Source organism: Corvus hawaiiensis, chromosome 3 (genome assembly GCF_020740725.1).
Source record: "Corvus hawaiiensis isolate bCorHaw1 chromosome 3, bCorHaw1.pri.cur, whole genome shotgun sequence".
NCBI classification, from domain to species: Eukaryota; Metazoa; Chordata; class Aves; order Passeriformes; family Corvidae; genus Corvus; species Corvus hawaiiensis.
In genome coordinates, this window is record NC_063215.1 from 4,995,895 (window position 1) to 5,016,082 (window position 20,188).

General features: G+C 40.9%; 1 protein-coding gene across 2 annotated transcripts; it reads left to right on the plus strand.

Annotated features, from left to right (window-relative positions):
• The first annotated feature begins 2,907 nt into the window (after positions 1 to 2,907).
• Positions 2,908 to 19,522, plus strand: LOC125324183 (cysteine-rich venom protein kaouthin-2-like). Of its 2 annotated transcripts, none has more exons than XM_048299817.1 (8): positions 2,908 to 3,003; positions 6,111 to 6,172; positions 7,483 to 7,602; positions 10,170 to 10,257; positions 11,365 to 11,510; positions 12,234 to 12,328; positions 13,945 to 14,033; positions 19,264 to 19,522. In XM_048299817.1, exons 2-8 carry the CDS (start codon positions 6,113 to 6,115, stop codon positions 19,266 to 19,268), a joined length of 603 nt encoding a protein of 200 aa, XP_048155774.1. In that variant the 5' UTR covers positions 2,908 to 3,003; positions 6,111 to 6,112; the 3' UTR covers positions 19,269 to 19,522. The 2 variants fall into 2 exon arrangements, with proteins under 2 accessions (XP_048155774.1, XP_048155773.1); XM_048299816.1 differs by lacking the exon at positions 19,264 to 19,522 and adding an exon at positions 14,716 to 15,115.
• The last annotated feature ends 666 nt before the right edge of the window (positions 19,523 to 20,188 follow it).

The following is a 20,188-nucleotide window of genomic DNA, read 5'->3' on the forward strand; positions in this document are numbered from 1 at the left end:
GCCTCGCACATACAAAAATAATTTGGCAGAGTGGAGTTTTGGAGGCTTTTGTGACATTTAGTCTGAGTCACTGTGTGGCCAACAAGAACAGAACAATACTTTCAGTAGGCAATTTACTTAAGATAGGGGTCTAAGATTGGAAAAGAGAAAGGTGCCTCTTGCCATCTGTTGACTATTGAGGGACTCCTATATTGTGTAGATATGTATCATTTGAACATCTAAAGATAGCTGAGAGGAATCTAAATTATTTATGTAGTTTATTAGTGTTTTTTGCTCTTGCTGTGATAGGCTCCGGGATCCTGCTCTGAGAATTTTAGAAGATGCTGTAGAAATAAGAATGAGCAGATGCTTTTCCTCCTAGCTATTGGATGGCTGGATACAAAATAAAAGAAGGATACAGATAAGTAGGGATAGTAAATGGAGAAAATAAAAACAAAATAGGTTTGACTTATTTATAAGACAATATCCACAGAGATCTAGCTTACTGCACTGAAATATTTTGTAGGCATCAAAACTAAGAAAATCCAGAACTGCAAATGTTTGTTGATCACTTTCCCATAACAAAACTAAAGGTGCTGAAAATGTACCAATTAATAGGTTAAAGTCATTACCAGGGGCTCAAGGAGCCATGGTCAGAATCTGAAGAGTGGCTGAAAGGTAAATGTCAGGAGACAAAGAGGGGCTCTACATACCTGAAAAATGGAAACAAGTAGCTTATGACTGATGAGATGGAGCTGGCATGAAAATTTTAAGAAAGAAAAGGAATTTTATTTGTATTAGCAATGCCAGACATAAAGACTCACTATAAATGCCTGAGACCTACTGGGATTTGATAGAAAAGTGAGGTTTACATAATCAGCCAGTTTGCAGGTGATACAAACCTGAAAGGAGGGGCTCCTACACTAGGTGGTTGTGCTGCTTTTCAGAGGGACCTCAACAGGCTGGAGAAATGATCTTTCGAGGTCCCTTCCAACCTGAGACGTTCTGTGATTCTATGAAAATAAACTGCAGGAACAATTTATGAATTGTCATGACAGAATATTCACAGAAATGCAATCGGGGGATAGGTTGTTGTTCTGAATCATTCTCTCAGGTTTATAGGCAGCTCTTACACTTGAGTGGGGAGGTGATTCACGAGGTCTCAGAGTATATTAGGCAGAGAGATGACTGACAAGTGTAATAGGATATACACTTTACCTTATGATCCATTGCTCACTGATCACCTGCATAGAACCTTTTCATTAGTAATGGTTATAATGATTATGCTAATAACACTTGTTTTCTCATACAGCAATTAGAGGTTCCCACTGTAATTTGTTAAACTGTCATATCTGTCAACAAGAAATATGACAAGTCTCACTTTGTTCCTCTCCAGTGTAAACAACATAAAAATCACACAACCTTAGAACAGTTTTGGTTGCACAGGATCTCTGAAGCTCATCTGGTCCAGCACCATGTTCAACCTCAAGTCTGTGTTGTAAAAGAGCTGATCTCTGCCTTCTCCCTTTCCAACACAGTAGCTCTTTCCTGGGTTTACTCCCTTCTGTTAATGCCTTTCTTGTACTGGGGATGCTAAAACTGGACACAACAGTCCCACCACTGTTTCAGAATTGCTGAAAAGTGGGTTTAATCACTATTTTCAGTAGGTGCACTATGCAGTGCAGTTTGTGGTTCATGATGACTCCTGTGCAACTTCTCATAGAATCATTTACACTGGAAAAGACCTCTCAGATCCTCCCTGCCCATGGTGGGAGGACTGGAAGTAAATGACCTCTAAAGTCCCTTCCAAGCTAAACCATTCTATGATCAAGTCAAACCCCTAAAGTATCTTTGTAGAGCTGCTCCCTAGACAATTGCTGTCTCTCAATTGTTTGCTTTCAGATCTTTTCTGTCAAATCACGTCTCCAGCTTTTTGAGGTTAATCTGAATGATTTTTATCCAGCATATGGACTCCTCCCTGCAGTTTGGTGTCAACCCCAAACTTGCTGATGGTGTGTTCCTCTCCATATAATTACAAATCATCAAACCACCCTATTGCCATCATGTCTGGCAGAGCCAAAGTGTTGCTTTCCCAGGTGTGGAAAAGAAAAGGCCTGTTCTGAAGGCACAACAAGAGGGACTCAGGGAGGAGCTGAGTGACTATGAGGAGTGCAGATCTGAATTTAAATAGAAAAATGGCAACATTTGATATAAAAGTAGGCAATGACAGCTGCTCTGGTCAGCAATTACTGCAGATTGAATGTGGACAGAAGCAGTCAGTGCACACAAAAATGCCCTTCTGATCTGGCAGTGTTCCATCCATCCCACCTCACCTGGAAATGCCAAAACAAATGTGTCTTTTAATGTTAGTGCACACAGTAATCTTTGATTCTTTATCCAATATCCAAATAAAAATTACAGAAATATCCTTGTCTCCTTCTTTGGCTTTTACACTCTAGGACCTACATAAAGAAGCCACAGCATGAACAGGTACTTGGCCCAAGACTTCTTAAACCCCCATGGAAAAATCGATGGGCAAGATTCCATCTTGGTTACCACAATGTCAGTCTGCAGACATTGCTAAATAATAATAATAATAAACTCAGTAGCCAGCTGAGTTTATTTGCATTGCTGGAGATTAGGATCAAATGTTACTACAACTGGATGTGTCAATCATTAGCAGAGAGAGTTGTACCCGGTGCTCCCATTGACTGCAAATTTCACATTTAAGGTGTAATACATCCAAAAATCGTTTCAGAGAATTCCATCTCCCAGTACAAGAAATATGAGGAAATTAAAATTGAACACAAGCACCCAACCTCCTTTTTGGATGAATTTGCACTTGAAAAATACGCTGTTCTATATGGTCACTACCTGAATGTTGTAATACCGGTGACGTTGAATCACCTTGTCCTATCAGGAAACAGGAGAGCTATAAATCACCCTCCAGTGAAGAATTCCAGACAATTCCATAACTACCTGAAGAAGGACGGAAGAAACTCCTGACCTTCCTGGAAACAGAAGGTAGGATTTGCCTTGATTTGTTGGCTTAAAGTATTATGATTTTTCCCATGTGTTAAAATACCACCTACCATCAGAAGACCTCTTGAAAAATTTAGGACAGTCACAGAAGAGGATTTTATTTGGTGAAAAATAAGGAGTATTTAGGCAATAGTGTAACACAAGCTAAAACAAAAAGGTAGAGAAAATGGATGAATAATCAGATATACAAGAAAAGGCACCTGTATGAAGAAAGCAGCATCTTAGTAAATTATATGTACATAGAGAAAAGGACAGAGAGACAGTAAAACACATTGAATGGGATATTTATTCAGCTCAGTAAGTTCTATTGGTTCATGTTTCTATCACCACCATTTTCAGAGTGGAGAAATTACCACCTTGTTTAATTTACTCCTCTTCTGCAAAGTGGCTGCTGAGTACAACTTTGTGCAATAATGCTCTACAAGTACAATGACAGAGACATTATTCTATTTCAGGTCTTTTTCAAGGATAAAAAATAATGAGGATTTTTTTGGTAATGGTTATTCAATTAAATGAATAATTTAAGATACACCTTTTTTATTTTTTTTTAAGAAGGAGAGATGGGAAAAACATATTCACATGAGTTTGCCAAACTCATACAAACTTGGGATGCTAAAGCACCATCTTTCAGTGGCAGATCCCGGTATACAGATGGATTTGCAGGAAAGTCAGTAAGACTTGGCACATGTCCTGATTTATGTTTGATTGAGGGGGAAGAAGGGAGGGGGAGAGAGAGACTGATTTTAGGACCGGTGCCTAGAAATTAATGCAGAGCAATTAAATTTACATCTCATAAACTGTAAGCATTTGGTTGAAATCAGTGGGATTGCCAAAAGTATGTTAATATCTTGGAGCGGGAAACCCACTGGGTCTTAAAAAGCATTCCAATGGCATTTTGAAACTTGTATCATGTATTAAATTACCAATTATATTTAATTGTAAGTTAATTCATAGAAAATATTACTGTGAATGAATACTTTGCCTATGTCTCTAAGTTAGCTTTTTCAGCTTGGTTTGCAAAATAGAAAGCTTCACAATTTCAGTGAAGAGTTATTTTTCCTTTAAAATCTGTTTTACGTGCAAAAGGGGTTGTTTTCTATTTGCATCTCATCATATTTTGCACTCAAAAGACATATTTTTGCTTGTAACTTGAGTACAGCTAAAAATAACCCCCACTTCTATTTACTTTCCAGTTAGAAATCAAGTGAAAATCATATTTTTTTCATGATATTGGGAGTATAACCTTTTGTTGCTAAACACCTAGGTCAGATAAAGTGCAAAGTTTTGGAATGGCTCTGAGAAATAAGCATTAGAAAAATTAATAAGAAAGAAATCCTGTGCTTCTAAAGCATTTCAAGGAGGCACAGGTAACGTCAAAATTAAAGCAAGGGACATAAAGCAATACGAAGAACAGGAGATCAGCGGCTTATTCTGTTAAGTGTCCGTGTTTTCCCCTGGATCAACTAGGTCTTCCCTCAACTACAAGTGCTTGGAATAAGCCACTCTATTTTGAAGGTTGTGAGAGTTTAACTGGACAGATGTGACCAGTCTTTCCAGTTTTTTGGCCTCTGAGCTGCAGCTGCCCATAGTAATAGTCCATGGGCTTTGTTGTTTAGCAGAGCATCCCTGCCTAAGGCTGGGCATTGTGGGTCACCCCCAGTGCAAGGTAAGAAAGCTGGTGAGGAGCAGAGGCCTTGCTGTCCCACCTGGAAAAGGTAGTTTTGCCTAATCATGTGTTCTCCACAAGTACCAGTGCTCTCCAGAGCACCTTGTGTTTTATATAAACTGGTTGCCCCAAGGTAAAGGGGCTTTGCTGAATATGAAAAGGTCAGCAAACCCTACTGGCCTCTCCCCAAGAATAATTTAAAACTAAAAGCAGCAGCCCCTCAAACCCAAGCAAGTTAAGTTAATAATATAGCTCTGTGGTAACATGCCCATAAATTCCCTTGGAGAGGGAGGCTGGGAAAATTGCCAGAACAAGTAAATTCCACTCTAGTCACCTGCTGGTCTGCCTGAGGTAGCTGAGCAGAAACAAGCTGAATGTAACTCGTGTGACTGACTGCAGATACCTGAACTTTGCAGTGACCTCCTGCGTCACTGGGGTGGTGCTTTGAGCCTCCCAGGCAAGTGGAGTCTTGGAGTCCAGAGCCTGGTGGATGCTTCTTCAATTAGAATCAGATATTTGTAGAATAACCTGAGTTGGAAGAGACCCACAAGGGTCATCAAAGTCCTACTCCTGTCCCTGCATAGGAAACACCAAGAATTACAATGTTAGAGAAGGCTCTAATTTCTGTTGTCATTCCTCATTATCTGCAACATAAACAAGAGTTGTCTTAAAACAGATAAAAACAAAAAAAGCTTCCTGAAAGAAGGTGTTTCCCGGTTCTGCCCCAGCTCACATGCAAGATTTCACTGCGCTGGTGATCAAGTTTTGAACAGGTTTTGAATCCTGACTCCTACACCCGAGTGCACAGGTCACATGGACTCAGTGTCTAATTCCCCTTTCAACTGAAGCACTCCAGTCAGAGAAAGCAATGGGGAGCAGGGGAATTTTCAGACTAACCTAGACACAGAAGCAAGCTAAGAGCAGCATCCCATCCCATTCCACAGTTTGGTGATGAGCAGTAGGATTCCTGCAGAAAGGGCAGCAAAAATAACTGTGGATATTTGTGGAGATATTCATCCAGGATTACAGCAGGAAGAATAAGACGGAAAAAGGAGTTGATCCATAGAAATTTGGAAATGAAGAGGAGAAATTAATTTTATTATTTTAGTTCTAATAATGGAGAAGGAAGGAAGGAAGGAAGGAAGGAAGGAAGGAAGGAAGGAAGGAAGGAAGGAAGGAAGGAAGGAAGGAAGAAAAAGAAAGAAAGAGAGAAAGAAAGAAAGAAAGAAAGAAAGAAAGAAAGAAAGAAAGAAAGAAAGAAAGAAAGAAAGAAAGAAAGAAAGAAAGAAAACAAGAAAGAAAGAAAGAAAGAAAAGAAACTTGAGCAAAAGCCAGCAAACACACAGGACAAAGATGTATAATGTATCCAGAGAAATGAAAGCTCTGTAAAAAATAAATTAATTCCTCATTCTCACCTTTTCAGAGATGATTCTAACAGTGGTGTTCCTGTGTGTCACAGCTGTGCTACCTCCATCCACTGGACAGGTAGGGAAGTTTTTGTGGTTTTTTGGGTTTGTTTTTTTTTTTTTCTTACTAGGAAAATTTGGGTGAGCCCTGATGCACTTGTAGACTGACTGAATATGGCTTTTCCTATGCACACCAAACATATGCGGAAAGAGTCTGATGAGATATTTAGGATCTGGAAGGCATTTATCCTCGAAGTCTGCTTCATTTCAAAGCAGTCACCTGGTTCTACATTTGCACAAAAAACCATCTAAAGATTCAGCATTACTTTGTGAGTTGGGTCAGAGATAACAGTATTTTCCAGAAGTTTCTGTGCACAGATCCAGTAGCCTGGACCTCCCAAAGATCCAGCACTCTTCCCATTAATTCCACATACGTTTACCGATTTCATTTACCTACCTCTTTTCCTTTCTCATCCTACAGGTCCTGAGCTCTGTGCCTCTCTCTTTGCTCACGGTCCTAGCGCTCAGCAGTATCCCTGGTTTCCCTCAAACAGCTAAATTAACATCCTGAATGCACACACACAGTCATTCCTCCCAACCCATACTTAGTCTGAAATTTGTAGTTTGCTACTTCTGCTTCAGAAACACTGAATGTGACTGATGGCTTGATGGCATTTCCCCCTAATTCTTCTATTTCTGCTCTCCATGCTGCAGTCTAGATTGGTTGAGAATGGATGTAAAGAGGAGGCTGAGTTCTTCCCATGGCTATTTTTTAATTAGAGAACACATGAAAAGCATGAGAAATGTTATCAGTTATTACAGAAATGGAAGAAAATCTATGGCATGAAAGGTATTGACATTTTCTGTTCAGTAGGATGTCCTGATGAAGTACCACAAGAGTCCTGTGATGATCCTGTCATTAAACAACAGATTTCTTCAATAGAAAAACATTGATAGGGATGTTTAAAATCAGGCAGAAGAGAAACACATCATAAACACAATTCATGCATTCAGATGATTTCCAGATCCTTTTTCTGCAAAATCTCATTAGGAAATTATAATATCAGTAAATAAGTCTGATTGTGTTGCCTAAATGTAGGAATCTACAGGCACATGAGGCATTCCAGAATATCTCAGTCCTCCACAGAGGGTTGGAAGATAAAATACAGGAATCAGCATTGTTGCTATTGCTAAGCTCTACACTATGGAACCACTGAAATGCTGCTCCACATGGAAGCACCCCTAGAGACAGGAGACAAAGCAGAGTCCTTCCTCCCTCACAAGGTTGATATTAACATTTTGATACTTTAGAGTTTTAATATTTCCTACACAAGATGCAGGATGTAGTTACATTCAAATAAAACAGAAATACATTTTCTTTCGATTTAGGAACCTGAAGCTCTTGGTGCTCTGTCAAGCAGCAGAGCAGAGCAGCAGAAGCTGATTGTTGACAGACATAATGCCCTCAGGAAAGGAGTAAAACCAACTGCCAGCAACATGATGAAGATGGTAAGTTGTGTGCTCTAAATCTATTTTTAATGAGTAGTAGACTCCATAAGAGATACAGGACTGTATGCAGGGTCACATTATTTTGTTTAGCCACAAATTCCATATCCACACCTTTCCTAAGGAATGTGCACAGCCAGCACCAAGAGAAACATAAGGCTGGGCAGGAGGAGGAAAAATTCTGGAAAATTTTGTGGTGTATGAACAATATCTCTTTCTTTTGAAGGAAAATTAAAAAGAAAATATACATAGCATTATTAATTTCTTTCAGATACATCTTCATCAGACTTCACAGTTTCTATTTCCTGGGTGCACAGTAACTGTCGGGGTCCCTTCCCCCCTGCCATGTAGTCCTGGGAGAGGGGCCCTGGTGGGGAGGCACGGGGTTTCCCTGCCCCTGGTCAGCCTCGTTCCCCATCGGTTGGTTTGTGTTCCCCTGTGCGGGCAGAAGGACCCTTGGTCCCATGATTGAGCAGTTCCTCGGCAGAGCCCCGGGCATGCGGCTGGAGAAATAAACATCTCTCTGAAACAGCTATCAAGAATCGGTCCATATATATTTCTTTTCCACGGCCTCCTTGTTTGATATGCGTGTTGCAGTATCCACACTGTAACAAATGGTAGAGAATTGCGAGCAGAACGATCCCCGATCCCTAAGCGACTGATGTGTGAGTAAACCCTGGAAACTTTGGATTCCTCTTCTTGGTTTTGCTTTGCTATTCCATATCTAAACTATGGAGGAACTGTGGAAAGACTCTTGGCTCTCAGAGCCGCATATGGACATTTATCTTAAACTTGAAAAGATTCTTGAACAACGATTTGTGAATTTTAGCTTGATTCAAGCTCAAAAGGAACTGAAACACTTCCTGGCATGGTTGTTTAAGAACTTTTTCTATGTTTCTTGGGAGTTAATTCTTACCAAAGACTTTTGGAATACCGTTTGGACACAGTTAATTTTTGAGTCAAAATATATGCTGATGGAAGAATATTTTGGTGAATATTATTTAATTACCGAGACTGTTGAGCAGTGTCAGCTGTGTCTTGGCGAAGGGAAGCGTGCCTCAGAGTCTGTGCCATCCAGGCCACGTGGACCGAGCCCTCTCCGAGCAGCAGTGAGGCAGAGCGATGTGAGCTGCAGTGTCGGCAGCAGAATGAGGCGTGGCGGGAGCCGCGCGACCCAGTGGTGCCCACCCAGCCCCTCGCAGCGCGTGGTGGAGCGAGCCCCATGAATGCCTGACCGAGAGAAGCGGCAGCGCAGCTGAGAGCAGAAGCGGCAGAGCGCAGAGAGCTGAGCGGCGCAGCCCAGCCTGGCCTGCGCGGCCCCGAATGCGATCCCGGGAAGAGCGTGCAGGCAAGAGCAGCCCCAACAATTCCAACACGGGAGCAACCAAAAGCTAAAGAGAAACCAAAAACGCAGAGAGACAAAACAGCAGCCACTCGGAAAAAGGAAACGATCACTGCAGCTAAGGTTTTAGGAATAGTAAAATGGTATAATGTTAAACAAAATTATGGTTTTATAATGAGATGTGACAACCAGCAAGACATATTCATCTATAGAACTGCCATTAAAAGAAATAACCTTAAAAATTACCTGCAAAGTGCAGGAGATGGGGAAGTTGTACAATTTGATATAGTGCAAGGAAAGAAGGGTTTACAAGCAGTGAACGTTACTGGGCCTGGAGGTATTCCAGTCAAAGGCAGCCGTTATGCATAAAATTATAAACAATATCCATCCCAGCAATTTCCCTACCCACAACCTACTTTCCCCTTTTACCCTATACCTAATATGAACCCTTTCCTAAGTTTACCCCATCCCCAGTTTATTCCTAATCCATTTTTCACCCCATGGCTTCCCTATACAATTCCCTTTCCCTACAACTCCTCTCTGATGCCGAGGGGGGGATGAAAAGGGGGAGGGAAGAAATTAAACCCTCTCCTGCCTCAGTTTCCCCACAAAGCATGCTCAGAGAGTCCTGTCTCCCTTCTGCCAGCCTTAAGATGTTCCACAGAATCTGTTTGGACATTTAAAGACTCAGGAGGGTGGCTTGTTTTGTTTTGAAACTGTCCTCGTTGTTTTCAATGTTAAGTTTTAAATTTCTTTTTGTTAAAAATAAACGGGTGAGATGTCGGGGTCCCTTCCCCCCTGTCATGTGGTTCTGAGAGAGGGGCCCTGAGGGCACAGACACGGGGTTTCCCTGCCCCTGCTCAGCCTCGTTCCCCATTGGTTGTTTTGCGTTCCCCTGCGCGGGCAGGGACGCTCGGGTCCCATGACTGTAAGAGTTCCTCAGCAGAGCTCCAGCCATGCAGCTGGAGAAATAAACATCTCAGAAACATTTATCAAGAATTGGTCCATATATATTTCTTTTCCACGGCCCTCCTTGTTTGATACATCGTGTTACAGCATCCTCACTGTAACAAGTAACTTTGCTCCTACCTACCTCTCCCGTCAAAAAATGGGATGACAAGGATTTTGCATTTGACTTTTATGTTATTTTAAATGTAATTTCTAAATGTTGCTCCTTTATGAGAGGTTATTCATAGGTATGTCACAAATATTTTCTTTATTCGTTAAGGAATGGTGTCCTCCAGCTGCAGAGAATGCCCAAAACTGGGCCAATCAATGTACTTTAAGGCACAGTCCTCCTAATCTGAGGAGAACCAGTAAGTGAAGCATGAGTCGAACTGAACAACATCATACATGTTATTGATGTGACCAGTTTGGGGTTTTGCTTGTTGGGGGGGAATGAAACGCAATTTATATTCCATTTTGATTTTTTTGGTCATGGGACAAAGGGAAATTTCTAGGTAGAAATCTGCCCAGTGAGTGAGGAAAGCTCAATTCCATTTCCCATCAAAAATTTCATCAGTTTTACATAGGTATATTCCATTTTCTACAGTAGATGAAAAAAAAAATCATGGTAATAAAGCATATTCTCCTAAAATATCCACCAGAATGAAGAGAATCTAGACCCACTTAAGGGCAGAGATCAGTTTGCATGTGCTGGTTCAAAATACCTGGGAAGAAAGGGGCAAATGGAGAAGGTCTAGAACTGGCTGGTGGTGCTAAGCATAGTTTCTCAGAGCAGACTTTTAAATCCCCTGGCAAATTGCAATCTAGAACTGTCTTTGAAGTTCAGATTAACACTTCAGTCAGTCACTGGATATTGAAGTTACAGCTGTACCATGTTAACAGCCCAGTGTGCTGCTCACTGACTCCTAACCACACCATATCTAAGATGTGGACAGTCCTGTCCATATTTTTTCCTAAAATCCAAATCCTCTGGTTTTTGCCTGGATGAATCCCATTTAAGGACCAATGCAGTGGGGTTGGACCTGAATACAAACACTAGGTGAAGGCAGTGTAGACACTTTCTTGTATACCAGGAGTAAAATTTGGATTATTGGGATTTTCCCAAGATTACTGGGCTGTGACCTGACTAATGACTAGGTTGGCAACTTCTAAATAGCAAAATTACAGTCACGAACCTGTGGTGCACCTGTGCAGATGTTCCTACAGTCATGCAGAAAATCTGCCAACAACCAACCACCAGCCAAACAGGCCATGCTGCAAACTGGTCAAGTGACAGCTTCAGTATTTACAAAGCGTGAGGTCATTTAACTGGAAAGAAACAACACCCTGCTGCCCCATTTAGGCTGAGAATTTCTATGGAAATGATCCCAACATTTGCTGGTTTGTTTTGGGTTTTTGTTTTTTTTTTTCTCATGTGTGTATTCTTTATGCATTTCTCAGCACCATTCTCTTTACAGATGTACTATGTGGTGAAAATCTCTTCATGTCCTCTGCCCCGTTATCGTGGTCATATGTTCTTCAGTCCTGGTACAATGAGGAAAAAAATTTCAAATATGGAACTGGAGCAAAAACAAAAGGTGCTGTGGTTGGCCATTACACTCAGGTAGATGTTTTTTTTAATATATATTTATATTTCAGGCTGAACAAATAAATGTTATTGTTTGTTGAGCAAGTTTTACCCTCTCATCTTTAAAGGAAAAAAATACAATGGAGACATGAGAGTTATTCTGACAAAACAAGATGAAAACTTTCGAAGTAACAGAATTAGAATGAAAAGAATAGGCAAAGTAACAAAATTAAAATGAAAATAATAGGCTAAGTGTCTTTAGGAGTAAAGATACTCGTATTTTAAGGCTTCAGGAAGAAACAACTTACTTGTTTAACATCTGAATATTGCCCAGACACTGGAAAAACAGGTTTATAAAAATATCTGCAAGGAAATATAAATAGGTTTGTTGCAGTCTACAAAGTCCTTTTGACTCAGAGGAGTTGGACAATGGCTTAACTTCTATGGTACCTGCACAAAACACAGGATACAAAATTTTACATCATTCCTACATCAACAGTTTCCATTGAATGAAGACATAAATATAAAATCAAATGTTTTTTATACATGTGTTTTAAATTATTATTGTTATACCCCCAATATCCTTTGGTTGAATGGGGGTGAAAGCAGGTTTTCAGTAAAATGGGGCTTATATTTTACTATAAAGGGTAAATAAAGTGATGACATCATTGCAAACACTTCTGTGATGCGTATTGTGATTAAATGATTTTCAAATGTGTATTTTTCATACTCCCATGATTTTTATTCTTATACCTACAGATGGTTTGGCACAATTCTTATAAAATTGGATGTGGTTTAGCCTTCTGCAGCAACACTACGTACAGTTACTTTTACGTCTGCCAGTACTGCCCCGCGTATGTATTGATTCTGATTTTGGTACTTATTACATTTTCAAAATTAGTCAGGAGTTGGTGAAATTTGTAACAGGGCACATCACCAATAGCTGAGGAACAGGTCTGAAGACCATATTAGGAATATGAAAAGACAGAAACATACTCATCAAAAGAGTTGTCAAACAAGCAAAAGCATAAAATACATAAAAACGACACTGATTTTCAGATTAAATGTCCCTTGTCTAAAAATCCTAATTTTCATAATAGTTAATTAGAAATAAATATTTTCCACATTCTACTTAAAATCTTGGTTCAGAAAGGCAGATCAATATGTACATTACAGTAATGACTATAATTAATACCAAAAAACTTTAAAGGGAATATTAAAGTGATGATTTCAAATACTGCCTACATAGTTTTCCACATTCATGATATCTGGTTGTGGGTTGACCTTGACTGACCACCAGTAGCTCACCCCGTCTCCCTGACTCTTCTCCTCAACAGGACAGGAGAATTAAAAAATATAAGAAAAAGTTCATAGGTCAAGATAAGGGCAGGGGAGTTCACTCACCAGTTACTCTCATGATAAAAGAGACTCGGCTTGGGAAAATTAATTTATTGCTGGTAAAATCAGACTAGGATAATAAGAAGTAAAACCAAATCTAAAGCACCTTCTATGAGTCCCCACCTTCTGCCCAAGCTCAACTTGATTCCTGATTTTCTTTACCTCCTTCCCCTTGTTAGCTCAATAGCATGGGACTGGGGGCTCTGGTCAGTTCATCATACGCCATCTCTGCCTCTCCTCCCTCCTCACACTCTTCCCCATATCCAGTGTGCTGTCTCTCCCACTGGATGGAGACAGTCCTCCATGAACTTCAATCTGGCTCCTTCCCACAGGTAGCAGTTCTTCCTAAACTGCTCCAGCATGGATCCCTTTTATGCAATGCAATCCTTCAGGAATGGATTGCTGCAGTGTGTGCCCCCTGCAGGGTCACAGGTCCTGTCAGGAGCCTGATCCAGCGAGGGCTTCCCATGGGATCACAGCCTCCTTCAGGCATTGTCCTGCTCTAGTGTGGGGTCCTCCACAGGTTGCAGGTGGATCTTTGCATCCCCATGGATGTCCGTGGACTGCAGGGACACAGCTGCCTCTCCATGGGCTGCACCAGTGAATCTCAGCTCTGGTGCCTGAAGCATCAGCTGCCCCTCCTTCTGCACTGACCTGGGTGTCTGCAAAGTTATTTCTTTCACATATTCTCACTCCTTTCTTCTGGTTGCTGTTGCACAGCAGTATTTACCCTTCCTTGAGTGTGTTATCATAGAGCCACTATCACCATCACACAGGTCCGACCTGGAGCTGGTGAACGCTGGCCCTGCCTGGAATAGAGACAACCTCTGGCGTCTTCTCACAAAAGCCATCCCTGCAAATTCCCCCCTTCCTTCTGACCACTGCCAAAACATTTCCAAATAAGCCCAACAGATATGTAAAAATTCATTGACATATAACCAAAGACCAAGTGTAAATGTAACAATAAGTTACATAAGTAACTGAGTGTAAATGTAAATATCTTTATAATTAAGTTTTCCTCTCATATATGGTGGTGACTTCATAGCTTATGTTGGTAACATCGGTGTTTCAGGGGAAACCTAATAAGTTCAATGAAGACACCCTACAAGGAAGGAGAGCCCTGTGGGGATTGCCCTAATTCTTGTGAGGATGGATTATGCAGTAAGTTCTAAGCATTTTAATTGTAACCTGGGTAAAGTTGATGCTTAAAAAAAACCTGTATACAACAATTAATTTATTCAAATTGATTTTTTAAAAAATTATTTGCTGTAATACTAGGGCAAAGCACTATCAGAGAATCACATTTCACCATGCTGGCTGCTTTACCTATGTGAGATAATATTTTTCCGTGTCCAGGAGAGATAAATCTCATCCTTGAACCTAGGAAATTCCAGGGAAGGAGGAGACATCTTAACTTTTTTTTCCTTCTTCATCCTTTGAACAATGGTGGCAGACCAAATGGAAGTAGCAGCATACTTGATAAGAGCCAGTGGCAAACTTGAGTTTTTAGAATTCTAATAGGACATAAAAACATATGGGCTGAGTCTCACAATGCAAGATTCAATTCCTATCTTCTGTTATGGAATTAACCAAATTCTCATCACAGGCTGTAGCATAAAGAAAGCAAGCTTTAAAACACCTTTATGGATAAGTGAGAAATCTTGAGCGAGCCACATATTTTGTGTGTGTGGTCAAAGGGTTTGGATACTGCTGGGGAGTAGATGGCAACAGAGAGAAAAACATTAGAGAGAAAATAATGTTGATGAAAAATTATTCTGAAAGGACATCCTGTAGGTTTTCACTTCCCACTCATGATTTATTTTGTGTTTCAAATCGTTTTTAGCCAACCCTTGAAAGTTTGAAGATGCTTTTTTCCAACACTCCTGGCAAAGTGTTCAGGATGTACCAGAGCTTCGTCTACAGCCCTGCTCCTGCCAATGCAAAACTGAACTAAAATAATAGGCTCAACTTTTGCCTTCCTGGACATCCATCTCCTTAATGAATTCTTCCACAAACACTGATTCCATCCTGCCTCTCCCACATATGAGAAGGACTGACTTCAGTCCAGTGACTCACACAAGAAAAATCTGTAGCATGATGTATATATTCTATTTATGTAATGGTCCAGAACATGGTAGAGACGTTAATTTAAATTTGTTGTTTGGTTGGCAGATATATTTAATTATTAGTTTTTCTCATCTTTCTCTTCCCAAAATGTTATCTAATAAACATTTTTGAAGTTCTGTGGTTCCATATACTTATTATGTTCTTGGCATAGATGGATAGTGCTTGGTCATGTAACTACTTTTAACTTGATTGAAATTTTAAACTATTGTACTGTTAACGGGCCCAGAAGATAAACAGGATTGCTTGAAATATGTAATTCTTAGAAGAAATTAGGAGAGCAGAGCAGTTTCCTCTAGATCTATTCTGGTTTAGAATCTGTTGCTGACATATGTTCTACTGTAAAATGTGTTTTTTCACAGTCATGAAAAAACACAAAAAATACCCCCAAAAATAAACCCAATGTAGTTAAATTAAATTAACAATCCTGTTTATAGTGTAAGATTGCACTTAAATGCAGGTAACCAAACCTGCCTTGTAATGAAAAAGGACTGTCTGAGAAAAGGGCTTAATTAACGACAACAGATAGTCAAAAGGGGGAAGGTCCACGGGTTTGGAAACTTTGTTTTTAATAACAAGTAGAGATGTCTTCCAAACTGCTTTTTTTAATATCTTCTTTTGCTGTATCAGTCATTAAATTACTCATTTTTCACTGACCAATCCATTATCGTTTTCATTCTTATTACCATGAAATAAAATTCATTAACTTTGTAACTTTATTAGCACTACATCTTGAAGGGAGCCTAAATATTTAGCAGCAGAAGCAGCTCATGTGAAAAGATTTCCTAGGCAAAAACAGAAGTCAGACAAGCAACCTTCCATCAGACTGCCTTTCAGAGAGAAATAACAATTAGCATAAGTGACCTGCAATCCCCACTCTGTGACCTTTGGGAAGCAGGTGTTCTTCTGTGCAGTTAACAATGGGGCTAAATATTATTTCAGTCTCACCTTACAAAGGTTTCACATTCCAGTCCTCTCTTAGTAAGGAAGCTGCTGTCATTAAGATTTCAAGTCCTGGTGTCCTTGGCACAGAATAATTTCATCACACATGTCTGACTCATTCATTCCAGTGGCATTTCTTCTAGAGTGAAAGATGAGTATTAATTTAAAAGTTCAATTTCACAACTCAAAGTGCTTATGGTTTGGGTTGTTTTCTTTCCTCGTTCATCTCCACCACTGTTGCAGGGGTTAAGTCCACTTTACACCCCTCAAGTTGCCTTGAAAGTGGTATCTCCTTACAACACTGTGCTAGAAAGTTCTCCCTTTGTCTAGATTCTGCTGGTCACTGGCCCTCTCCCCCTCCCATCCCTTTTCCCATCGGCCCCTGTTATGTCACTCAACCTTGCCTCTGCCCCCAAGCCCTCAGACTATTGGCTTCTCATGCTCTGCCCGCCTCTGGGAGTTTTCAGGATAAAACGGGCGCGAGCTTTTGGTTGTTGTTCTTTCTTGCCTCTGTTCCCTTCGGGGTGTTGCCATTAAATGCCTCGGAATTGCATGCAGAGAACCTCTCTCACCTCTTTGTCTCTGGTTCATGCATACATAGATTGTGTGTGAGCAGCTGTTCACGACCACCTGCGAAGGTGAGATTGTGTGCACACACAGGTGCTGGGAAAGCGCCGCCTAAGCCGTCCACGAGTCCCAGTAGGGACAGACATCGATCCACCGAAGCCCTCACTTCTTTACACCACTTTTCCCCTCCATGGCACACTGCTGGAGAAAACTCTAAAAGTAAATTAGGCAATGCCAGGGTGTAGGTGTGAGTGCCGGAACATGATTTGCTACACTATGAAATAATTAGCACAGGTCCAAGTCGGAATGATTATGTTGCAATAGTTAATCCAGTGTTGTTATCAAGAAGGAAGTGAGCAGAACCATTACCCTCACTACTGGAAGAGTCCTTTACCATGAATAATGGGCCAAGAAATCATAGAATCATTAAGGTTGGAAAAGACCTCAAAGATCATCAGGTCCAAACATTTAACCTATCACTGCCAGGTTCACCACTAAACCATGTCCCTAAGAACTGGAGCTGTATATCTCTTGAACACTTCCAGGGATGGTGATTCCACCACTTCCCTGGGCAGCCTGTTCCAATGCTTGACAACCTCTTCTGTCAAGAAATTTTGCACCAATGTCCAATCTTGAAGCCATTTCCTCTTGTCCTATTGTTCATTACCTGGGAGAAGAGACCAACACCCACATGGCTAAAATCTCTTTATAGGGATTTGTAAAGAGTGAGAAGGTCCCCCCTGAGCCTCCCTTTCTCCAATCTGAGCCCTCCCCAGCTCCCTCAGACACTTCTCATCAGACTTGTACTCCAGACCCTACCCCAGATCCATTGCCCTTCTCTGGATATGCTCCAGACCCTCAATGTCTTTCTTGTTGTGATTTCTATTCCCTTCCACTGCAACCCGAACTGCAAGAACTTATTTCTCAGTCACTCATAAGAGGAAAAAAGTAGTGTAATGAGGTAAAAATCAATCATCACACATCTGACCCAGGGAATAAAGGTCAATAAACTTAATTGAGATCACCAGGAAGATACTGGAAAAAAGTTTTTACCTGTAATTTTGTAACTGGTAGAGTGTTAAATAGCGTGGATCCTTTATGAACTGATCTAGCCAAAACAAGCTCTCTTCAGTGAGTCACTCAGATGAGAGGATGTTGTGATGGCTTTAGTAACAAACTCAGGAGGTGTGGTTCAGATGAAGGTACTAAGACATGGCACATCCACACAGCTGAACACACACATCCATGATGCTCCTGTGCTGGGCACAGAGACAGAGACCTCTGGCACCTCAGGGTCCTGGTGGATGACAAGATGTCCATGAGCCAGGAGTGTGCCCTGTGGGCAAGGAGACCCAAAGAGGCACATCTGGAGTGCTGTGTCCAGTTCTGGGCTCCTCAGGACAAGAGAGACATGGAGCTCCTGAAGCACATCGAGCACACGGTGACAAAGACAATGGAGGGGCTGGAGCATCTCCCTGAGGAAAGGCTGAGGGAGCTGGGGCTGTTCAACCTCGAGAGGAGACACAGCTGAGAGGGGCCCTCATCCCTGTCTGTTCCTGTCTGCAGGGAGGGCTCAGGGCAGGGCCCAGGCTCTGCTCCGTGGGGCCCAGCAATGGCACCAGAGGAACGGGCAGGAACTGATGCCCAGCAAGTTCCACCTGGACAGAACTTCTGTAAAAGAATTTCTGTAGGCAGAACTACTTTCCTGTGCAGTGACTGAGTACTGGACAGATTGTCCAGAGAGGGTGTGGAGTCTTCCTCACTGAAGATATTCCAGAACTGTCAGGAAACACAGTCCTGTGTCCTGTGCTCTACGACCACTGCTTTATGTGAGGCCCAGCTATTGATGTTTCTAGAGCATGAGAAATATTCAGTGACTGACCGTGATATCAAAGGCCATGTTGCAATCAGGCAGTGCTGGTAAAAGACTTAAAAGCCATTAAAATATACACTTCCCAATATATTGCAAGGCAGTTTGCCTTGTCCCTGATAGCTCCTGTGGTCACTGGGATCCCCACAGCAGAGCACAGATTCCTCCTTGCACCATCTGCTCCTGCTTCCTTCTACCTTTCAAGAGGAAACCCTTGACACTCTCCCTAGCTTTAGCAAGGATCCAGCGCAAACAAGGAGATGCCATGGGAGTGCCTGTGGAAAGGGATTATTTCTCATTCCCTCTTCTCACCTTCTCCTGATGGAGATCCTTGCAGAGAGCTGGCTGCTCTGGGACAGGGCCTGAATTATGTCTCATATGAAGGAGCCCCTGGTTCACTCTGGAAAAGTACACAATATAGGATAAGATAGGATAGGATAGGATAGGATAGGACAGAATAAATTCAGTTAAAAGGGACCTACCTTGTCCAACTGCCTGACCAAAGATTAGTTTGGAATAAGTTCCTCTCTAACTGCAGGAATTGTCTCACTTGTGCAATGGTTTAAGAGGAACATGGTGATACGGACAGTTCATCCAAGGCAGTGACCTGTCTCTTGCCATTGCAAAGAGAATGTCCCTTAATGGCAGTTGGAAAAATCTTGTGGCAGGCAGAACAGAGATTTTCTTTCTCCAGATTTGATGTCCAACAGTCGTGACATCCTTTCAATGCTGAAACAGAAACCTTAATGTCATTTTGAAAATGTATCATCATTAGTTATGAAGCTTGTGGATATTCCTATTCCTATTGCAGCCCTCTGAGAGCTGTATGATGGGTGGATGGATTTTATACCTCTCCCAAGTTGTAAACATGATTGACTTTTTTTTCAGGTTAAAGAAATGGTTTTGAAACCTGAAGAGGAAAAGCATGTAGTACACTTCTAATGCTTGCCTAGAGCCTGGATCAGTTACAATGACGTTTCAATGGAGAGAATGGAAAAATTTTGAGAACCCCTCCCAAAACCATGGACTGCAATTCACTTAAGCTCTCCTGGCTGTACAAGGCAACAGAACTTTCCAAAATTTAAAAAAAAAAAAAGATATGGTGTATGCTTTAAAGTAACATTTGTTCTCTGGGAAAGTGAGTTGAAAGGAGCAAAATGTGTGTTCTTCTGAATAAAATAAACAAATTTTAAGTAAATGACAATACATTCCAAAGATGTCAAGACCTATAGTAATTTCCTAATCATTTATGGTGGTGTTTTTATTATCTGCTACCTCCTATGTTGCATCTAGTTCCAGACTATCTACAGTCTGCATCAGCCAGGTTACTATTCTGCAAAAGCAAAGACATCATAAAAATACAGTGTACTTTAAAATGACCTTGAAAAAAATGGGACTCTTGCACTTGAAATATTAATCATCTGAGCAGAAAGGTGTTACCTTTTCTACTTGTATGGAGATAATCCTTATTGATTTTCTCTGCAACAGTTAGCCACAGATAAGCTTTTTAGATAAGTGTTAAAAAAAAAAATGAACATTGTACTAATGTAAAAGAAATTATCATTGTAATATGTTAAGAAAAACCCTCTTACTTTCTCAGAGTAAAGTGTCAGGACTGCCCATTTATTACTCTTACTGGGCCATTTTCAGATGTATTTCCTGACTTTATGTCAGTATCCATCTGCTCTGCTGCATCAGATTGCTAAACAGGTAAGAAAGACAAAATTTAAAGAAAACAGAAATAATCTACAGATGTTTGTATTTTATCATTTTATTATTTTGTAGCTGGAAATGAAAACAACAGGTCTATACT